This window comes from Haemaphysalis longicornis, unplaced genomic scaffold (genome assembly GCF_048455015.1).
Source record: "Haemaphysalis longicornis isolate Haplotype H1 unplaced genomic scaffold, Haemaphysalis longicornis Haplotype H1 scaffold_5, whole genome shotgun sequence".
Taxonomy (NCBI): domain Eukaryota; kingdom Metazoa; phylum Arthropoda; class Arachnida; order Ixodida; family Ixodidae; genus Haemaphysalis; species Haemaphysalis longicornis.
In genome coordinates this window covers 2,389,230-2,411,487 of record NW_027526385.1, presented here as the reverse complement: position 1 = coordinate 2,411,487, position 22,258 = coordinate 2,389,230, and the positions used below count along the sequence as shown (strand labels likewise).

The window sequence follows — 22,258 nt, the reverse complement described above, 5'->3', positions numbered from 1 at the left end:
TTATTTAAAAATTGGGAAAACGAAACAAGTAGCCAGAAGAAAAAAAATTGACATTAACCTCAATATTTTCCAGTCTATAAGTCGCACCAGTGTATAAGTGTGTAAAAAACGCACTTGTTACCGTATTTTCCGGTGTATAAGTCGCACCAGTGTATAAGTGTGTAAAAAACGCACTTGTTACCGTATTTTCCGGTGTATAAGTCGCGGTTTTTTTTCTGAAATTTTCGGTGGTGCGTCTTATCCACCGGTGCGACTTATGTATGAAATAAATTCGGTTCGCGGCGGCCGCGCGTGGCCAGTGCACGTTAAGAGACAGCTCTATGGTCTAAATGAATCCGAAGACCACCGCTATGGGGTTTCTCATACCCCATATGTTGCTCCGGGAAGTTAAACCAAAGAATTTGCAGCTTTTTCTAGTCAAAAACAATGATAATGGCCTGCGACAACTGCGCGCCACTTTCTGCCATGCGCAGTGACTACAGTTCAGAATAAATTCACAGTAATATCAAACTGGGTTACAAAAATAAAATGCAGCTTATAAATTATTACAGAGGGTTACTCTGAAGGAGGTGAACGTGCTGCTAATTTTTAAAATGACAGCTTGCTGATAAGTTTCGATTTTCGGGCCGCTTCCGGTCGCATCACTTCCGTCCGCCATGACACCTTTATTGCGCTGATTTACGACAGCGCGCAAGAGACGCGCGACGTTTGGAGAGGTGGCCAAATGGGTCTCACACTCGTGGGACTCCCATTTCTGCAAAAACAGTTGTAGCCGGGTTCATAAAGGCTGTAGGGATGGGCGAATATTCGGTATTGTCGAATATTCGATCGAATAGCTCTCTATTCGTTATTCGCTTCGATCCGAATGCAGGTATTCGATATTTTCGAATTATTCGATGCTCCCGAATAGGCAGCTAAAAGCCAAGCTTTTCGGTCAAGCTTTCCGAGAGTTACCCCAGGCTTGGCTCAAGACCCACCGACGCGGAAATTTCTATTATCAGTGCCGGCACTGCCGAGTTGCTGCCTTGCCTAGAGGTTCGACGAAGCTCTCGGCCGCCAGTGCACTATAGGTTAAAAAAAAAAGGCGGCACTGAAACGACACCGCTCCGAACATAGCGGCACCAAGCCAGCAGACTTGTACAGGCCGCCATTTTGAATAGGCATGCCGCCATTTTGAATAGGCTCGCACAGCGCGGCAGTACGCCGCACTAAGCAAGCCTATTCAAAATGGCGGCCAGCCACTTGCGCTTTGCTTGGCTACGGCCGAGGATACTAGTGGCTACAAGACTTCTTTTTTTTAGCGGAGCTTCTAGGCGGCGCTTAACTCTGCGAGTTTCTAGGCGGCGCTTAATTAAACTTGTGAATGAGCAGCCGGCGGAAACTGCTGCACCTAGAGCATGTGGCGCAACAGGCTTTCTTCATGAAAACTTGTGAATATAGCAAAGGAAAGCTGTGTGTAAGATTTTGCAATAAATTTTCAACTGGTAATAGTTTTACACAATGCTGTGCCTACGTGAGTTCTAATTATTAGAAAAAATTGTGTACATTAGTCAGGTCACAAGTTGCTCATTTGTCTTTGTGATTTGCAATGTGTACTATTCGAACTATTCGATTCGAAATTATTCGACCAAATCACTATTCGCTTCGAACCTCAAAATCTATATTCGCCCATCCCTAAAAGGCTGGAATGATCCATTCCGCGAGGGGTGACGATGTTGACGATGTTGAGTCGGAGGACGACAGCAATGTGCAGGCGGAACTCCCACTTGAAGTTGCTGAATTGTTTGTTAGCGAGTCGGAGGAAGAAGACTTCGATGGTTTTGCCTAAACGCCGTCTGTAAGTACCTGCCATCTGTGTGTATCAATAAACCATTTTTGAGAAGTTGGTTCTGTCTAGACTTTGGACGGTATATGCACGTGTCTAGCCCTCCCTTCCGGGCGATGCGTTGATAGGCGGCGGCCCCCGCAACCATGTACTTTCGCCGCTCTTTCTAATGATCTGGTTCACTATGAGTTTACCTAATTAACAAGTGCGTCTTGTACACCGGTGCGTCTTATACACCGGTGCGACTTATATACGTTTTTTTTTTTCAGGAAAACTGTCATTTTGAGGGGGTGCGACTTATACAAAGGTGCGACCGGAAAATACGGTAATCACGTAAACCCATAGATTATCAATTCGTTAAAAAGTGCAGCGAAAGTACATGGTTGCGGCAGCCGGTGCCTCTGAACGCATTCCTTGGTAAGCAGTGCTAGACATGTGCATATATGGTCCAAAGTCTACACAGAACTAACTTCTCAAAGATGGTTTATTGATACACACAGATGGCACGTGCTTATAGACGGTGTTTAGGCGAAACCATCAAAGCCTTCTTCCTGCTACTTGCTAACGGATAATCTAACAGATAATCCATTCATTTAGACCATAGAGCTTTGTCTCTTAATGTGCGCTGACATCACGCAGCGCACAGGCACCTTTTCGAGTGCGGACCACGTGCAGCCGCCGTGTACCAAATTAATTCCATACATAAGTCGCACCGGTAGATAAGACACACCAATGAAAATTTCAGAACAAAACTCCAAGTTATATGCTGGAAATTACAGTACTTTACACACAGTAGTCATGAAAACAATTTTAAATGTACAGTTTGAACACAAAACGCTTATAATACTGCAAATATGAGCGGTGTAAGTACAAAAGTTATTTACATACAAAAATAAATATAAATATTAACACGAACAGCTGCAGGTCAACCCCGGATGTCTCGTGAAGAAAACTCGACTCTCTGTGCAGCCAGTGCCAAACGGTCTCACCTTAACGAAGTCGACACCCTGCAGACAAGAGCTCTGGCCTTTAGAACAAGGCCGGATCTGTTTACAACAACGCACACCCATAATAGAGCGACCGGAGAAGAAAGCGAAACTCATCGGCACACACCTGGTGATTGTCTGGGGTGACTGAACGCACGTTTGCTGTCCATACTAAAGTCTGACAAATCAAAGTGGTCTTCCGTGCCTGTGCTGCTACCGTCACACGCAGGTTTCAAGCTCAGTTACATTGGAATCCGTCGAAATTCACCATTCTCACGAAACATTGGCGAGCAACAGCGATGCCATAACTGAAACCACGTGGGCTTGTCTCCCTACTGGTGAATCACCCCCCGCAGCAGAAAAGTGAAACTTGGAAGCGAAACTGGCAAAATACTCCCTCCTTTACCATTTGGATGGCATTAGCAGTGCAGAAGTGATTGGAGTGCACCAAAATTTGAATTTGTATTCATCGGTAGCATACTGTTGATAGGAATAAGTGCAGTCACAAAAGTGTTAAGTTGTACTGGAATGTTGTGCCTCTTGCCTGAGCACCTTCTTGGGTTCAATGCCTTTTGAGGGGAGTTGTTAGCGCGGCTCATTATGGGGATTTCTTTTGTTGAGCTCATTGCTGTTCTTTGGAAATGACTTTGCAGTAATGGTGTACTGTAGCAGGTTTCCTTGTGGTCAGGTGTTGCAATTGTGGAAATGGTGCTTGAGTGAAGGGTGGATGGCAGACATTGTACGCCGGGCAGTGCCAGCCTGAGTAGTGCCAGTGGCCAGGTGCGCCAAGGTTGCCCCCCTGTTGCGCATTGGCAGCGGCAGAGCAGTCACCAAACGGGCCGGTGGAGGGGGTGTGGCGTGCCAGCAGCGCAGTGCCCCGTGTGTGGCCTCCAAGAATGGGGAGGAGGGGCAGGTGCAGCAGCAGCGGTGGCAGGGTGGGTGGGCACAGTGTGCGGGGCCAGCGAAGGGAGGGAGGGCACTGCCGAGGACCGAGTGCTCTGAGGAGGCAACGTGGCGGTGGCCCGTGCGTGCAGGTGCGGCTGGAGCGGCTGGCGCCCAAGGAGCTGGCGAGTGGCCACCACGCGGGTGCCCTGTGGAGCTGGGCCCTGTGGGAGTGCGCGCAGGCGTGCGTGCAGCAGAAGCTGCGCACGGTGCTGGGCAAGCCCCAGGAGACCTTCACCTCGGTCGAGGGGGCCCTCAAGGCCCTGCTGCTGGTGCCCCCTCCCGCCAGCGCCCCTGCCGAGGGGCACAGGGACGAAGGGGAGGCCGCCCAGCACCAGGAGGCGGAGGGAGCAGGAGGGATCGCCTCCCTGCGCAGGTAGTGCCCCTGTCGATTCCCCTCCTCTGCCGCGGTGGTGTGGGACGGGTGTGGAACGGCGTGTCGATGGCCTTGTAGCGAGGGCCACTGCAGGGCCCCGGGGGGGGGCTCCTGCTGGTAGGCTGTCGGAAGAAGGTGGACCTCGCTTGCATACTTGAACATACTCGGTAAGAATGACCAAGGAGAAAAACGTGCAGAGAAGGCGAACCCGCCGGACGTTTGGGTGCGCACAACAACTAGCAATGAACAGTTTCTCGTAGTGTGAGAGCTGAGCTGTGAAGTTGCTGCAAGGTAAGGCTCGCAAAGTATTATAACCGAGTTTCGGAAATTAATTTTCAGTTTGGGGGTGGTTTTCCTGTCGCTTATGTTTATTCTTGCGGCAACGAAATTCCCGAAAAGGCAAATTATTTCGTTTTCCCCGGTGGTTTCGTTATTGTGGGGTTTGATTGTGTAACGAAGTTCTGCTTGGAGACAAAAGTTTTGTTAAATTGTACCTTTTCCCGCCATTGGGATTTATCATAGACCCCGAATTGAAACGCATCCTTTGTTATTTGTGCACGTTGTGAGCATGTTGCAAAGGGAGGCGCTGTGAGTACGTCTCCTTAGCAGTACTGTGTGTGCCCCGTAGGTTGGTCGACTTGGAACTATATTTGCTCTCCTGACACGGATTATATCTTCATTTTCACTCGTGGCTCGCTTACTCTATTTTGTAATTGTGGTTTTTCGAGCAAGCTGGTGAGTTGAGGTGAAGTTAACTGTAGGAGGGGTGCAGGGCACCCATGGTAGACGTTACGGGGCATTGTGACGCGTACGCTTTGTGGGCCCTACATCCCGCCTTCGCCTCTGTTGTTTGGCACGAGTGGTCCCGTTTGGAGTGCCCGGTCGGAGGTCTGCTGGGGCTGAGCGTCTCCTCCTCCTCTGTCCCTGTGCGTGCCAGGGCGCAGCTGCTGCTGGACTTCCTGGAGCAGCTGGACAAGAGCATGTACAATGCGTACGAGGGCAGCGCGGGCAGCCTCCCGCCGGCCCCCAAGGCGGTGCGCACCTTCTTCCGCACCAACCGGGCCACCTGCCTCGAGTGGCTGGCCCGGGTGCGGCCCCGGGCCGTGCGCCTGGCCCTGCGTGCGGGACGCCCCGCCGAGGCCCTGCGGCACGCGGGGGCCCTCCTGCTGGCGGCTGCCCCGTCCTCGGCCTCTGCCTCGGGCTCCCCCGCCTCCACCAGCACTGGCCAGGTGGGCACGGTGTGCGCTCTTTCTCTGTCGGGGTGGTGCAGGAAGGAGGCGCGGCATGCTGCGGGCACATTTGCGAGCAGGGGTCCCCCGCTGTAGGGGCGCAGTCCGGCTGTCCCACCTTTTGCGGCCAGCAGCGGAGTGGCCGGGCACTGTTCCCGGTGGGCAGAGGGAATCGGTGCTGCACTTGCCTGCTTCTCCTCCTCCCTCCCCGTCTTGTTTCTGTCCTCCTTGAAGGGGCACTTTGTCAGCCGGCACCCGCACGAGGAAACGAGGCTTGCGTCCTCGTTGATGGGTACTACTACAAGGAGAAACACTGATGAAGTGCTCATCATCTTGCAAAAGGAAATCATTTGTGTATATATATATATAAAGTTAGTAGAGACAGAGACACACGAGAAAGACGTCCTCTTCCTGAAACGTCAGTAAACTTATTTCTATTTTCTACGTCTTTCTCGTGTGTCTCTGTCTCTACTAACCTTATTTTTTCGCACTCTGTGTGAGTTTTTATCTTTCCAGACTATCTATCTATATATATATATATATATATATATATATATATATATATATATATATATATATATATAACATTAGAGTCACCACGAAAAACATAACAATATTTAATACGACGTTTCGGCTGGGAACCAGCCTTTTTCAAGTGAAGTACAAGGGTCGAATACAGGGTATATGTAGGCTCGCAGGGAGCGCTGTGAGCACGTGGACACATTATTTCAAAAGTGTACAAGAAGGAAGTACAGCAAGAAACAAGTGGAAAGAAACGTACTGCACGACTGGGCGCGCAGGTAATCCATCTCAATATACAACGCGGCAAAAAGCAAAAGCGAGGCACTTGGGAAGCGTGTTTCCTTCAGCCACCGCCCACCCACGCACAGCAATATTAAGAAAAGTAAACAAATAAGGAAGGGGTACTGGCATCTCACTCCAAAGGAGCGGAAACAACCTGCCGCATAAGGCGGTAGCGTAGAATCGACAATTAGTCATCCAGACACTGGGGAACGTAAAATGGCAGAAGGCGACGTTGAAGTTCAAGAATGCACGCGGGAGGATTAGCGAGGGGGCCGCGTCCTCAAAGGAAAATGCCGCCGCTTCCCGAGGAGACCAGATAATAGCCACAAATGGCTTGTCCGCGGCCCGCGTCTCAGGCACAAGGCGGACAATGACGACCCCTCGATAGGCGCCGACGCTGACAGAGGTGTGCGTGAGCCACCCAAGAAGAGCGCAGGTTGTGCGAGGATTTTGAGAAATGACACACAAGGCAGGAAATAAACAGAAACAGCACACAGAAAAAAAGCAGTTGAACTAGCCCCCGGCTCATGACATGAAATGGATAGATACAACAAATTGTTAGCTTACATTTGATATTTTTGCAAGTAACAAAGGTTTGCACATTATGAAAAAAGTAAAATAAAGATGTGACGCACGTACGAGAACAAATCTCCAGTGATCTAGAAAAAAAAAGACTTCGTAGCTAGTCATCAATGGCAGTATAGATTCGCACACAGCATTCTTTAAACCAACTGACAAACGAAAGAATACAAAGAATACACGTGTACAAATCGTAAAACATGGGGAACCATAGCAGTGAACAAAAATAGCTTACAAAGTGACATTTCGGGCAAAAGAGCAATGAAGCATACGGAGAAAATAAGTTATTCACAACACTAGACCGAATAGTGCTTGGAAAGTGTAATGATGGGATACAGCAAGATTTCGTGCAGGAGTAGCATTAAAGCATACGGAAAAGTAACCTGCTGGCAACGATGAACCATCCAACGGTTGAGAAGTGGTAACGTGCGATACGGGCCGCTACAAGGTCTAGGTTTGAAGGCACGACAGCCTTCCCTGAGACTCATTGATACCTCTTGTGAGAGTGTTATATTTGTGGATCAGATAAGATTCGCAGGCTTCCCTGTCGAAATGGGTTTTAAATCCTGATTGGAGCACTGTGGCCTTAAATTGGTCGAACGGGTGTTTCAAAGAGTTGATATGTTTTGGAAGGGGGAGATAAGGTTTTGTTTTTATTTATTTATTTATTTATTTATTTTTATTTACAGTATACTGCGGTCACGGAGGACCATGCAGGTGGGAACATGGTGATGCACATATACAATATATGTGGCACGGCAGTAGCCACATGGCGCACAAGCACCCTAAGTAACAAATAGTGAAGGAATAGACGTATCGGCATAACTAGAAACATGGAAAACGGTTTAACCCAGCCAAGGAACCAAATAACACACCTTACAGAAGGGTTCAATACACATCACGTGAAGAAGACACCATAGAGGTCTCCGAAAACAATGAAAGGTGTGCAGAATACTTTACTGCTAGCAACAGATAACAGGGCATCAATAAAACATCAGCATTTCAAAAGAGACAAAATACAAAGGAAATGTGACAAGGTCGTTAACTGGTTGACTGCGTTTCCAGATCAGTCAGCAGTGCACTCTCAAAAACACTTACAGATTCCGATGAAACAATTTTTTCAGACAACGAATTCCAATCAACAATAGTTCTAGGAAAAAATGAATATTTAAAAAGGTTCGTGCGAGTTTGATAAGGAAGGATGTTATGCGTATGCCGATTTCTGGATGTGCGACTCAAGAAAGGCTGAATATATGCGCGCGCATTTACGTTCAGTTTGTTGCAATAAAGTAAAAACAAAAATTTAAGTCGGGCTATTTTCCTACGCTGCTCCAGGGAAGGAATCTTATTTACCAGCATAAGGAATGACGAGGAATCTTTTCTCTTATATTTGTTAAATATAAAACGAACCGCCCGTCTCTGTACCATATCGAGTCTATGCTTATCTTTTTGATAGTAGGGGTCCCACACGACACTCGCGTATTCAATTTTAGGCAAAACAAAGGATCTATAGGCCAGAAGTTTTGCATTGGATGGCGCATTACGCAGTTTATGTCTAAGAAGTCCAAGTTTCCGAGTGGCTGCTGTACAAATGTTTTCAATGTGCGTAGACCATGTAAGTTTGTTCGTGATTGTTACACCTAAATATTTGTATTCTGTGGCTTCTGTTATGATATCGTTATTAATTTTGTACGTGAAGGAAAATGGTTGCTTTTTATTTGTTACGCGCAGAAGCACAGTTTTCTCAGAGTTCAGAGATATTGACCACGTTGTGCACCATTCGTGTATTCTCGCTAGGCTGGAGTTTAAAGAAATTTGATTGGCCTGGCATGTCACCTTTTTAAAAATCAAACAATCATCTGCAAACAATCTAATCTCAACATCAGGACATATAGCAGCACTGATATCGTTTACGTACATGAGAAAAAGTATTGGTCCTAAGACGCTTCCCTGGGGCATGCCAGACGTAACTGGTAAACGCCCGGAGAAGTGCCCATTCACATCCACAAACTGAGTTCGGTTGGACAAGTACTGCTTTATCCAATTGATTATAAAGGCATCGGATCTGTGATTATTGATGCGACTTCTAAAAGAATTTTCAGTCTGTCCAATATATTGCGCACCACAATCACCACATTCTAGGAGGTAAACTATATTTGCAGTGTCACAATTAAAGTTGCCCCTGATCTGCATGGAAAAGTCAGATTCCCTGCTCTGAGCGCTTGTTGTTGGTGTCATCATTGGACACAATTTGCACCGGGGTTTTCCACATGGTGTGGAACCTGTGAAACTACTTTCTCTTGATCGAGATGATGTTACAATGTCTCTGATGTTTCTTGCCTGGCGATACACCACGCGGGGTGGGTCTGGAATGACGTGCTTCATTCTTTCACTCTGGAGCAAGATGTTGTGGTGTCTTCTTAAAATTTCATTGACGTTTGGGCCAGATGCCGAATATGTCAGAATCAGATTGGTTTGTGACCTCGAAGTGGAGGTTTTATTGCCACTAATAAGGCTAGAACGCTCCTGTTCTGATGCCTTCCTGATTGAATCTTCAATGAGTGGTAGTGGGTATTTTTGTCGTGCGAGGTCAGTGTGGAGCTGATCACCATTAGAAGCGAAGTCATTTTGGTTAGAGCAAATTCTGTGGAAGCGTAGGGCTTGGCTGTATGGAATGGCCGTTTTGCAGTGTCTCACATGGCTGCTGTGAAAGTTCAAGTATTGATGTCGGTCGGTGGGTTTTCTGTACACCGAAGTATCCAGTCTGTGTCCGTTAGTTGTTATCTGCACGTCAAGGAAAAACTTCACCCTATATTCAAATAAATACGGTGCTACACAGAAATGTTTTCTGGCTTCCATTGCCTCTTTTGACAGCCAATATCAACTGTGTTGCCACGTGAAGCACGCATGAAACCTTGTTTTAGAACCGATTTCAAGTAAAAAATGCTCCACTACAATCTTCCCTTTCTCCTACATAGTTATAATTCCTTGGCATTTCAAGAAATGCGACAATAATTTGTAAACCTGTAAGTTGCCGTTTTATTTTTGTGTTTGTAGCTTGTGTAATATGATATGCTTTTGTTAACGGTACATCTTTGTGTGTTGCCTTTTTTGTTAGCGAGTAGTAGTACTTATGTGAAGAAGGCTGTTGTTACTTGGTTCTTGTTACCCTAGGGGTGCGTTAAAACCTGCTTTTGACGCGTGTACTGTTAGTTTGTGTTCTGTGGTTGATATGGTATGCATTGTTATTTGTTCTTTGTGTGTGGCTCTGCCGTTGCTGTCTTGTATTGGCTTTGGGGGCCCCGTCAAGCTGCGTGCAGCGGGCTTTAGCCCAAGAAGCCCTCTCGGGAACCAACGGGAAAATGAAGAACTGAAAGTGAATGCCCTCCCCCTTCCCCTGAACGGCAGCAGGGCCTGGGCGCTGTGGTCCGGGACGCGGCCACTGCCCTGGTGCAGCTGGGCTGCCCGGAGGCCATCTGGGGCCTGCACGCCTGGGCCAAGGAGGCCCTGGGCCAGCGGGTGCCCTGGCTCAAGGCGGCCGCCGCCCACGCCGCAGGCAGGTGAGCACCGCCAGGGGACAGGGCATGGGAGAGGCGGCACTGATTTGCGAAGCCTTGCAAATGTTTCCACGGTGTGTTGGAGTTTGATAGCACACCCCAAAGAACCTGTTGCTGTGTGCCGATGGATGCCTCGTGCTGCAGCTTGCATGGTCATTGAGTTGGGGGCATTCAGTGGCGGGAGATGTCTCTCGAATGGGAACACAGTGGTGGGAGGTGGCCAGCGGGTGTGGAGAGGGGTTCTGCACCTTGCAGCGTGCCGTGCTGGAAGCCACCCGTCCTCCCCAATGCAGGTACGAGTCTGCTGCGGAAGAGTATGCAGCCCTGCTGGAGGGCGATGACACAGAGGCCCTGAAGGACATGCGGCCCTTCCTGCTGAACCAGGCAAGGCAGTCCGAGTCTGGCACGGGCCGCTGGCAGGGCTCTGTTTTGGCAGCGTGGTTGCACTGCCGCTATGCTGCGTGGCCACTTCTGGGGGTTGTGGGTTCTGTGTATGTGTGTTGTGCGATGCAAGGTTGGCATCCCATTGGAAGCTCATTGAGGGGAGGGCAGTGGTCCCACTTCTGTCGGCGTCCGAGGATAAGGCAGGTGGGCTCCCTAGCCGTGTTGGCTTTTGCGCTAAGAACTGTGGCTGCAGTGCATGGGTGCAGCCCTGGCAGGTGGCAGCAAGAGCAGAGCTGCCTGTTCTTTTGTGCGGCTCTTGGGCCACCTTGACAGCGGGGGCGTGTAGGCAGTAACGGCAAGGCAGAGCGCCGCCCATGAAAGTCCGGTCGTGGTTCCTCTTTCCTGCTCCCCATTTTTCATCCGAGCACCCAGAGGCCGTTGCAACTGTGGGGAAAGAGAAGAGTGCAGGCGTGAATTGCGTGCGGGAGGCAGTGCCGCGGTTCCTCCGAAAGAGGCACTGCCCGCCCCCTGCAACGTGTTGTGTGGATGCTGCCCCCAGGTGGTGGACTGCCACATGAAGCTGGCGGACTGGGATGAGGCCCTCAAGTGGGCCGAGGACGCGCGACACGCCCCGGCCCCCGTCAACGGGTGCGTCCACAAGGTCACCAGCCACGCCTCTGCCGTTGCCCAGCACATCAGGTGGGCCCCCGCCCGTCCTGCCCTCCCAGTGGTGGGCAGCTAGGCAGTATTTGACAGGCTGACGGAGAGCAGGATGGCATTGTGTGCCTGTGTCCCATTTGGAAGGCGTCTGCTGCCACAAGATCTGACCTGCACTGCTCACTATTTCCGCATGCATGGACATTTGCAAGCATTGAAACTGGGATTGAAGCTAGCACTGAACAGGTCACTGGCACTACCATACTGTCAAATGCTATAAAAAGGTTCAGTAGCTCCTAACGTAGGGCGGAGCTCCTCGTTTGGTCTTGTTTTCGGTGGCCTGTTTCCCGTGGAGGGGGCTCCTCTGCAACTGTCAACTCGTGGCTGAGCAGTGGCTGTGACACCCGACTGCCTGCCTTCATCTGGATGTGTGCAAGGGTGGCAGACTGAAATTTCAGCGGAAGCAAGAATGTGGGGAAAGACTTGCCTCGCGTAATGAGCACACCCGCGAATGTGTGTCGGGAACTTTGGGTGCGCAAAAGAGCGGGTTCATTCGGCGAGTAGATGCGGGGCCTGCACGATTTACCAATCGTGGACGATTGGCGGGCAGTCCGAGGTCTGTGTTCGGACCGGAAGCCCCGTAGGTATACAGGGGGAAATAGAGCGCCGGATTGCGTCTCGGGCAGTCCGCAGCCGATGCGGGACTCATAATCGGGGAGGCCCAGTGTGGGGCTGCCGCCCAGCAACTGCTTTCCGGATGGGGAAGTGAGAGCGAGCAGGCTGCCAACCCCTCGCGTGTTGTTCCCAGGTGCCTGCTGAGCAGCGAGCCCACTGGCGGGGGCGGCGGAGGGGAGCAGCCCCCGGTGCCCGTGGGAGCGGGCGGCTGGGACGCGGAGCAGCAGGTGGCGCGGCTGCAGCGGCGGGCCCTGGTGCAGCCGCTGGTGTGTGGCGGGGACCCGACACTGCCGGAGGAGCCCCTGGCGGCCCTGGTGCAGCTGGGGGCCAGCCAGTGGCCACCCCAGGTGGAGCCCGCCCTGCTGGCCCTGGCCCGACAGGCCCCGCCCGTGGTCGGCACGGGCCGCCTCTCCCCAGCCACCCACGGCTGCAGCGCCGTGGCCGAGGCCCTCACCTGGAGCCACGCACAGCCCCACGAGGGGTGAGCGGGCTGGCCCGGGGAGGCCTTTGCACGGCCGTGCGAGACTCGACAGTTGCGTTGTTCTTCTGTTGTTGTTGTGTCCCCCCCTTCTGCTGCAAAGGTTCACACGATGCCCGCTTGTGGAAAGCCTAGCCTGGTAGCAGAACATGCTGGGAGCGTGCGGTTGCCTTTTAATGCCTGCTTAGGGACGTGGATCAGGGCGAGAAAATCCTAGGGAATTTCTTTTGCGGCGCTCTGTTCATTCCCTGCGAAAAATCGTGTCAGCCATTTCCAGGTCTATCCGAAAATGTGGCATGCTGTGGCAAAATGTGGAAAATGTGGACTTTAATGAAACAAACGGGACTGGGATCTGTTGTTGGGCAGCTGCCGTGCTTCGTCAAGAAGCGAGGCTCTCCCAAAAGCAGTTTTTGAAGGAAATGGCCCTCGGGAGTTTTACGAGCCATTTGCTATCCTCAAAGCGCCCCGTCAGCACAGCACTCTTGTTAGGTGCCCTCATTTGCAGGTGGCCCTTGAGGGGCCTCTGCTCCTTGAATGTGGGCAGGTGGGGGTGCAGTGCCTCCTTGGTTTCTCTTTGTCCAGCCTCCAGAGAGCATCAGCGTTATTTTTTTTCCCCTCATTCCAGCACCGTGTTAACAGGTAGCCTAGCTCGAACTTGGCAAGGAGAGAGGAAGGGAGCACCTCAGCTGTGCCCCCTCATTGGCCCCAGCTGCAGCTGTCATTGTGCACCAAGGAGAAGCCTTGGGGGAGCGTTAGGTTGCACTGTCATGGACAGGCGGGGTTTCTTTACTGACATGGGAGCCTGACCTGTTGGTTCAAAATCAACTTTTTTATTTCTTTGTGGATTTTGATGAAAATTGGCACAGCAACTGGAAATGCTTCTGTGATAACACCATAAAGATTTCAAAGTAATATTTTGAAAACTTTTTTATGTATGAAATTTTCTTTCTGTTCCGCTTGTACCGAGCTTGAGCGGCTTATAAAACACGATAGAAAACTTGTTCGAAGTGCTTTGCATTCCCAAATGAATGGGCGAGGTCGTGACAGTTTTAGAATTTTTTTTTTACAACACAATGTTTTCTAGTTTTCATTTTTTTAGAGGTTAATGTGCAACAGGCATGTCAACTGTGAACGATTATTTGATTAAAAAAATCACAAAAAAGAAATCTGGAAAACCAAAAGTGTCACGACCTGAACAGTTCATCAAGGAATGTAATGCAAGAAACGGAATCAAAATAGACCCAGCGGTCACGAAGAAATCCCTGGGACAAGCGACACAGGTGGCAAAAAAAAAACTGTTTTGAGAAAACGGCTTCCGAAGTTGCAACATAGGTTTCACATATCAAAAGTCATCACAGTTGTAGCCTTTCATGTCCTTTTGAACATGGGGCTTCTGGAAGGCCTTGCCTTGAAATTGTAGTGCCTTTTACAGCCTTTCTCTTTCCAGAAAACATCATTTTCAGCTCCTCCGTGAAGAGTACATACCCCCCTTTGCAAACCAAACGGAGGGGGAGATGGGTTTCAATGGGCTTTCAATGCAAAGTAGGTTAGCTGGTTGGCTGTATCGCACTGGACAACCTCCTTTTGCAGTGTTGTCACCATGGCAACAAGTTAAGCATTTTTTTTACTTAAATTTGAACATTTTTGGCTTTTTTTTATGTTTTATCTTGCCTGGCACAGTGACTTAGTACTCATACGTGCAGGTGTTCATTGCCAAAAGTTTGCATACCACAAGGATGAAAATGAGCTACTTTGAAGCTTGGTAGAGTATTCTGCATAACTCCCAACTTCAATGCAAGAGGATTTTTTACTACTTTTGACATTTGAGGCATCCAATATTTCTCGCAGCACATGTCAGTATGCCCTGAGCAATGGTATCAATAATTTCCCTAAAAAATCACTGTTAAATGCTGCCACAGTAACGTACATTTTTAACGCAGAGAGCATATTTTTATTCCTATATTACTAACTCAAACCTGTTTGCATGAAAATTACAAGTGCATGGGAAACGTTGCGCAAGAAAGGCGATATGGCTCGCGCGCATCGCAGCGCACGCTTACCGCGACATATCGAACTTTGATTATACCTGATATGGCTGGTCAGGTCGCTTTTAAGATTAAATCTAACGTCGCAGGCATTAATTACAACTACAGTTAAACCTCGATGTAACGAAGTCGGTAAAATTCGTAATTTACTTCGTTACATTGAAATTTCGCTACATAGAAATTCGCGGTTATAATGAAGTGTTCATCCCGTGAAGCGTTTCCTGAAAAAGAAAACGTGGCGCGCATACACGGCCGGCGCACTGTTTCTGTTTTATCGGTGCTTAATTGTCTACGCGGGCATCAGCGTGATCCGCATGGGGCGTTTTCTTCCCGCAAAAACGCGCCCCGCAAGCCACAGGCGCGCCGACGCAGCCGCGGAGACCACCCGCGCGATGCGGGTAGCTCCAGCGACCGATTCTAACCGCTCGATGAAACGCAACTCGAGGGGCAAACGAGAGGGGTATGCGAGAAAAAAAGCGGATAACGTGGGCGAAATTTTCACTGTAAAACGTCATACACGCCGCTTACGAGAGCGCCCATCAAATATCCTTCGCGGCGGCCTTATCGTCTAGCCAGCCAGCATCCCCGAGCGCTTCGAAGCTCCCGCCGTAGGGTGCGCGCCTCCCCATTGGCGAAACCATGGCGAAACTGGCCAGGCTCCTCCCACCACTGCGCGCAGCGCGAGTCACTTCTCGCCGCCGGCACGCAATCGCGGACGCCGGTGTGAAAAAAAACGCGCGTGCAAGGCTCATAAAGATTCACAAATGCTTGCTGGGACGACGAAACCCAACAAGCATGAGCGAACTCGAACGAAGTGCAAAGCGGCGGCTTGCGGCGGCGGCGGCGGCAACGCCAGTGGCGATTAGGCTTACCACCGCGGAGGATATTTGATGGGCGCTTTCGTAAGCGGCGCGTGTCACGTTTAACAATAAAAATTTCGCCCACGTTATCCGCTTTTTTTTCTCGCACGCCCCTCTCGTATGCCCCTCGAGTTGCGTTTCAGCGAGAGGTTAGAAGCGGTCGCTGGAGCTACCCGCATCGCGCGGGTGGTCTCCGCGGCTGCGTCAGCGCGCCTGTGGCTTGCGGGGCGCGTTTTGCGTTTTTGCAGGGAGAAAACGCTGCGTGCGGTTCACGCTGATGCCGATTAAGCCGTAGACGATTAGACTCCGACAGAAACAGTGCGCCAGCCGTGTATGCACGCCACGCAGTTTGTAGGCAAGGGACTTAATCGAAGACTCCGTGGCTGGCTGCATCCGCGGCATTGGGCGACCCGTGTCGCCGTTCGCGTTTTATTGGGACACCATTTCGGCGCTTGCGTCTCCCAAAATCTACTTCTACAACTTAAATATCGTGCCTCGTTCTCCATGAAACTTCGTTACATTGAAATTCCGGCAAACGGGACTTCGTTACACAGAGGGTGAAAATACATGGTGTGCATACACTTGAAGTTACAAAAAATTCAGTGGTTCGTTACATCGAGGGTTTCGTTACATTGAAGTTCGTTACATCGAGGTTTAACTGTACTGGCGTTCAATCGTAACCGGTTGCCCAGTCATGTGATGCTCCAATGCGCGTCGGCTATGCCGTGCGCGCCGCAGCGTTTGACGCGTCGACCGTTTCTTTCTCAAGGCTAGCGAGCCCACAGTCAAAACACAGCAATAAATAAGCGTGTAAACATCGCAAATCCGACTTAAAGTTCACTTCCCGAACCGCTATCGCAAGCGCGCACACCGCGTCACCCTCCGGGGTCTGGCGACGGTAGAGTCACGCGCACCACGAAGCGTTCGATGACCTCCGCCTTTCGAGCCACACAACTTCCCGTAATCTGGCTTGTTATTTCTGGCATTCCCATCGCGATAACGTCCGTGTTGAATACCACAGATTGAACAGAAACTCGGCCGAACGAAGCGGCGAAAATGAACTCAATCCGCTCGCTACGCAGCTCAGGCGGCCGCCATCTTGCGTTGCGCCCGCGACATCCAATCAGGAGGGTCGTTGTTCTGTGCCCCGACCGGAGGACCAATAGCGCTTCAGCATCTATTTCTAGCTTCGTTTGTGGGTCGTTTCTTTTCTACCGTTTGTGCGTTTGTGAATGAACGAAGACAAAAGAGACGAGCGTAACCGGAAAGACGATTGCTCGGCCGATCTAACCATATCAAAATGGCCGCGCCCAGTGGCACCGTTGCGGAGATAGAGCGCTCCGAAAATTGCCGTTTTTTTCGCCCTTTTGCGCTGATAGTTTGTCACCGCGCCTGACAAAAGTATTTTTTTTATGCCACTTTGCGACGCTTTTCAGCGTAAAAACTTTGCAGACGCACAGAATAGGAAACATAGAAGCCGAATATGTGGGTTTCAAAAAAACGATGTTTTGGTCATTTTTCCGAAGTTGAAAGCCGCGTCCCCCCTTAACAGACAAACCAGTGGAAGAACACTGCATGGAGAGGGGAAACATGTAACACGGGTACAGTCACTGGGCTTACTAAAGGGCAGTCACTGAAAGGTAAGTCCAGTGACTGCACTTGTGTTGCATGTTTCTCCCCCCCTTGCAGCATTCATCCACTGGTTTGTCTGTTAAAGGGGCCCTGAAAGGCGTTTTGAGCACACTAAATGAGGTAGCGCAATCGTTAGATTAGGTCGTCAAGGTCATCCGGGCCAAGTATTTCTCTTTTACGTGCAGCGGAAAGCTCACACTTTTGTTGCAAAGTTTGTCGTTTTTTTCTCACCCTTCCCTTCGTGTTTTTGGACGCCGCCATCTTCACATGTCTACGTCTTCAATTCCCAGATGTTCGTCATGAGCTAGACATCCTGCTATTGGGCGGCTTTTTCACGCACTTCCGGCAAAGAGATGAGTCGTCTGCTCAGCGTCGGCTCGCCGGCTGATCTGCCAGCGGAGTGCCGGAGTGCTTGGACATTTTACGACAAATGCAACAAGTGTAAACAAACGCTTAACCATTTGTATTGAATACGTACTTGAGTACGTTCCATAAAGAAAGCGTTGAAGCCCCGTGACACTTCTTTCTTGCAATCGCAGAGAACGCCCTGAGCCGAATGCCCGGGTTTGACGCATACATTTTTATTCAACGTCCAAACAATCCAGAGATGCGTTTCGAACGAACACAACGTCACAACATGCGTTGCAAGTCTGAACCGCGATTGACAGACGATGGGTTGCCTCCTCCTGCCCGTCGTAAATTCGGCACTCACCTCGCGCGCAAGCCGAGATGGCTTTTAGCCACGCACACTGCACATATCCCATGCGAGGTTGAGTCGTACGTCGCTCGAGAAAGATAATCCAGACCATGGGAAGCACTATCCACCCGCAGAAGCACGACGTCGCATTTCATCGCGAAACAAAGGCGCCCACAACACACACACTAGCGCCTCCTGTAATGCCAAATGCATCTCACACTTTTCAATGGGAGTGAGTGGTACGCCTGCAGTGCCCACATGTCGCGAGGTGGGGCCCCGAGCTGAACCGGGATCACGCAACCGTAACTGACTTCTGGGGCGGTTTGTGCCTTGTTGCCAAGCCAACCGATGTTTGAAATTGTCAAAGAAATGGCGCTCACTCCAGCGCTAGAAAGCTCAGAGCCCGGGAGCATGTTCTGCAGGAGCATGTTTTGCCAAAGTTGCCGCTCTCTACCACGCGTCGCCTCCAGCTGAACTGGTCACATGATTGAAGCGTTTTGTGCACGGGTTCTGTATCAGTTAATAATGTCTTTTTCACATGCCGCCGGCAGGAATTAACACCACCGCAAAATAAGACCCGGCACCAGGGGGGCCACATCTGATACGGCGCTTTTTGGATAAACAGTGCGCGGTGCATGAGGGGCATGAGGGACCGAGCGCACGATCGTCCCCGAGCGGCTGCGAGTTCGCCGCTGATTAAAAGTCATGTGCTGCCCTGCAGCAACGCACACCGCGAAAGGGCAAGGCCAGGCCGCCGCACAAATGCGGCCAGATTTTTCGTTCGCTTTTCCAGCCTTGAGCGGAGTGAGGGATTCAAGGTGTCAACAAAGCTTGCCTGTAGCAGACGGCAGTGTGAGCAGCGCGATAGCGGAAGTACGTCACCGCCGTGGAGCGCAGCATCACGGGAGGGAAGGCTGGCGCGCCGTCAACAGCGGAGAGTAAGTTGAAAGGAGGAGGAAACGCGGCGCGACGATAATGCGCGGTTTTTGATTTACGATTTCTCAGCTAATACTCATCGCTTTAACAAAATTCTTGCGGGAGGAGATTGCTAATACATTGTCTTATTTGGTTACATGTACATTCATGCATCTCGGCGGAAGGTATTTCAGGACCCCTTTAAGGGTTTCGGAAGCTGCCGTTATAGCAAAAAGAAGAAAAGTCGTGTGTGACGTGTTCCACTGACTGTGCATTGAGGGGGGGAAGTGCGAAGGTCGGATGGCACGAGAGAGAGAGAGAGACAGAGATGAGCCCCCGTGGTGCTGGCGTTGGTGCTGCAGGTTCCTGCTGGCGGGTGTGCGCGGCTGGCGCGCAAGCAGCACAACCTGCGGCTGTCCGAGCGGTGGCTGCTGCGGGAGGCCGGGTGCGGGGGCGAGGAGGAGGGCTCCAGCCTGGCCACCCTGGCGGACGAGGGGGCCCCCCTGGAGGTGCTGCGTGAGGCCGCCAAGCTGCTGCACGCACGCGGCCAGCTGGCCCAGGCCGCCCCGCACCATGGCCCGCGTGGCCTGCACGCACGCCGCCACCCTCGACGACTCGCAGCTGGTCGCCAGGTCAGGGGCAGGCTCAGGCTTGAATGGAAAATTTTCTAGGCCATGCCGGCCTGCAGTCGTGTGCTGCAGATTCTAAACTGTCTTTAAAACAAAAAGTTTGCTGATTGCTTTTTTAGGCTAGGTGAAAACAAAATAAAGCCAAGTGCAAAAGGTCCTTGGTGTGCCTCGAGTTCGAAGACTGTCACAAGTGAAGTGCATATTTCGTCGAGATTCTCGAAAGTGCATCTTTTAAGTCGGGATATTTATGTTGTTCAAAGCTCTGTCCAAGTTATTTAAATCCAATAAGCTTGCTCCGTGCATATGTCTTGACCCTAAACATGGCAAACTTTTTGGGGCTCATGTTTATGGTCCGACGGACTCGGGTTTATTTTATCAAACTCTGTTGGGCTCTTCTTTTTTTTTAAATTTTGCAAGGCTCAGGCCAGGCTTGGAAATTTATATGAATACTTTGTCTGGCTCAGGCTGGGCCTGCGCTGTCTCTCTACCGGGCCGGGTCTGGTCGGGCCCAGAAGTTGTAGCCCATGCAGTGCTCTACTCAGAAGTATTCTGGGCAGGCATATAACAGAGACTGTTTTGTTAATGATTGGGGGAGGGCTAAGGGTACATAGTGCAATGCAGTTGAGAATTGGGCCAGTTGGTACAGATTCATTGTGGTGCAACAGCATACGCACTGATGGGACACAGAGGAGTAAACAACTCAGATGGTCATTTCCTGCTCATTTCACGCTGTTGCTCTGCTACAAGTCTGTATACCAACTGGCCCAGTTCTCAACTCTCTTGCGCTTTATTACTTGTTCACATGAAGCTCCTTTTTTGTGTGTCATGCGCACTCGTGTTGTTGTTTTCTTCTCTGTGACCGGTCAGTCTGCAGTGTTGCACCACAGTGGGGCTAAGGTTCCTACAGCAACACGGCCTGCTCTCACGACCAGGTTGCAGTGCTGGCTGCACTGGACTGCACCGCGTGGCAGCCAAGTGGCACCACGGTAGAGAACAGCCAGAAACACGCACACGGCACACACATTTCCAACTGCAGTGGTGCTGGAACCCCAACTCGCTGGGTGCATCACTCAATCGCTGGCAAGGCCAAGTGGCCAGACCGGGAGAGGGGCAGACATACGTGCACCTGCTGCAGTCACCAGCTCACATCCAAGAGCGCCGTCCTCTCTGTCCGCGCAGTCAGGCAGCCTGTTGTGGAACTCCAGTAAGACCAGTGATGGGAGAGGGGAAGAGAGCCACGCCTTGGCAGCGGCCACTTGGCCCGCAGTGGGCGGCAGAAAGGGAGAGGGAGGTCTCTCCCCCTCCTTTTCTGTGATGTGGCACATTGCTGCATGTTTCACATTACCAAAGGACAATATTTTTTTGATCTGGGTAGATAGCAGCGGTCTGGTCAATCTGTCTTCGGTGGCAGTGCAGCGCTGCAGCTCCCTTCTTTACCCACGAGCCACTGGGGAGGACTCCACCTCTCCAGTGGTGGGTGGAACGGTTGGTGGCCGGAGGTGTGACGCCGTGGCCCGGTGGTCCCTGCGCAGGTCGCTGCTGACGCTGTCCAAGTGGCTGCAGGCCGAGCCGCCCACGGTGGAGCCCCTGCTGGGCGACCGGCTGTGCTCCTCGCCCTCCGCCAATGGCCTGCTGGCGCCCCTGGGCTTCTTCCCCCCGTCCTCCAGCGGCCGGCGGCGCCTCTCCCACCCGCAGCAGCTGTCGGCGCCGCCTCCCCCGCCCCTGCAGCCCCTGGACGGCCTGCTGGGCAGCGCCGAGATGGCCACGGGGGCCCTGCTGCGCCACGCCCTGGCCGTCTGCCCCACCTTGCCCAAGGCCTGGGCCACCTACGCAGGCTGGTGCTACCGCTGGGGACGCCGGGTCATCGACGCCCCCAGGTGGGGCCCTCAGGCGGGAGGGTTTCTCTCGTATTTGCTGCAAAACTGTCTGAAACACATTGCCTCATAAAGTGAAATAAAAGCTTTTTAGACTTGAATTGGTCTGCACACAAAGGGGCCTCTGAAAGGCGAACATCGTGACGCTCGCAAGCCATGTAGATGGCATTTCCAGGCATTGTGAACTTTGCAAGTGCTTTGGTTGATTGATTGATTGATTGATTGATTGATTGATTGATTGATTGATTGTAGGGTTTAAAGTGCAGATGCAACACAGGTGATGAGGCATGCCGTAGTGGAGGGCTCCGGATTAATTTTGACCACCTGGGGATCTCTAACGTGCGCCGAAATCTCGCACACACGGGCGCTTTTGCTTTTCGCTTCCATCAGAAAAGCGACCACCGCAGCCTTGAATCGAACCTGCATGCTTGTGCTCAGCAACACAATGCCTTAGCCACTGAGCCACCGCGCTGGGTGAACTTCGCAAGTGCGAATGTTCATTCTACAGAATTGACAGGTGAAAAATGCACCATGTAGAATGGGCTTTAGGGGGAAATTGCACTCTGCGCCGCTTTCACGCTGTTGAAAGGAACTTATCGGCTTACCGTTGCGTTCCACCTGCAGAGTGTTAGCCGAGCCAGATTGTGGGGGATGCCCAAAACATTCGCCAAAGTGCCACCCATCCGTGGTTGGCTTGAAACGTAGAAGGGGAGCTCTGCCAGGCCCGGGTCACAGGTGAAGCCAAAGCAGAAGGACGCCTGCCTAATGCCTAATGCACTGCTGGAATGGAAAAACATGGGTGTGCAGCAGGGTCACCGTTTGTGTCCTCCCTTGAGGGGCTGCCGTGCTGCAGCGTGGCTTGCCTGCTGGTGCAGTGAGGGCAAGCTGAGCCTGTCCAGCAAGGAGCACGAGCTGTCCTACCCACTGCCTGACTCGCTCACCGACGAGGAGAAGAGCACCGCCAGGCGCATCCTCAACCGGGTCCAGGTTGGTGCCCCCTCTCTCCTCTCATTGTCAACTTTGTTGCCAGAGATGTCTCGTCTTCATCATCTTCATCTTCAATGGACGGGCCACGTCCACTGCAGGACAGAGGCCACTCAATGTGCACCAGCTG

The 22,258-nt window shown here is 51.4% G+C and overlaps 1 protein-coding gene across 1 annotated transcript in view; it reads left to right on the top strand.

The window, feature by feature from the left end:
* Positions 1-22,258, top strand: part of Nonc (serine/threonine-protein kinase Smg1) — a 112,993-nt gene that overhangs the window by 36,478 nt on the left and 54,257 nt on the right. Inside the window, 11 exon segments of the mRNA XM_077669770.1 lie at positions 3,846-4,129; positions 5,067-5,358; positions 10,150-10,301; positions 10,592-10,682; positions 11,242-11,381; positions 12,148-12,495; positions 19,004-19,019; positions 19,022-19,207; positions 19,209-19,273; positions 20,803-21,147; positions 22,020-22,131. Of these exon segments, the coding sequence (XP_077525896.1) occupies positions 3,846-4,129; positions 5,067-5,358; positions 10,150-10,301; positions 10,592-10,682; positions 11,242-11,381; positions 12,148-12,495; positions 19,004-19,019; positions 19,022-19,207; positions 19,209-19,273; positions 20,803-21,147; positions 22,020-22,131 (2,031 nt within the window).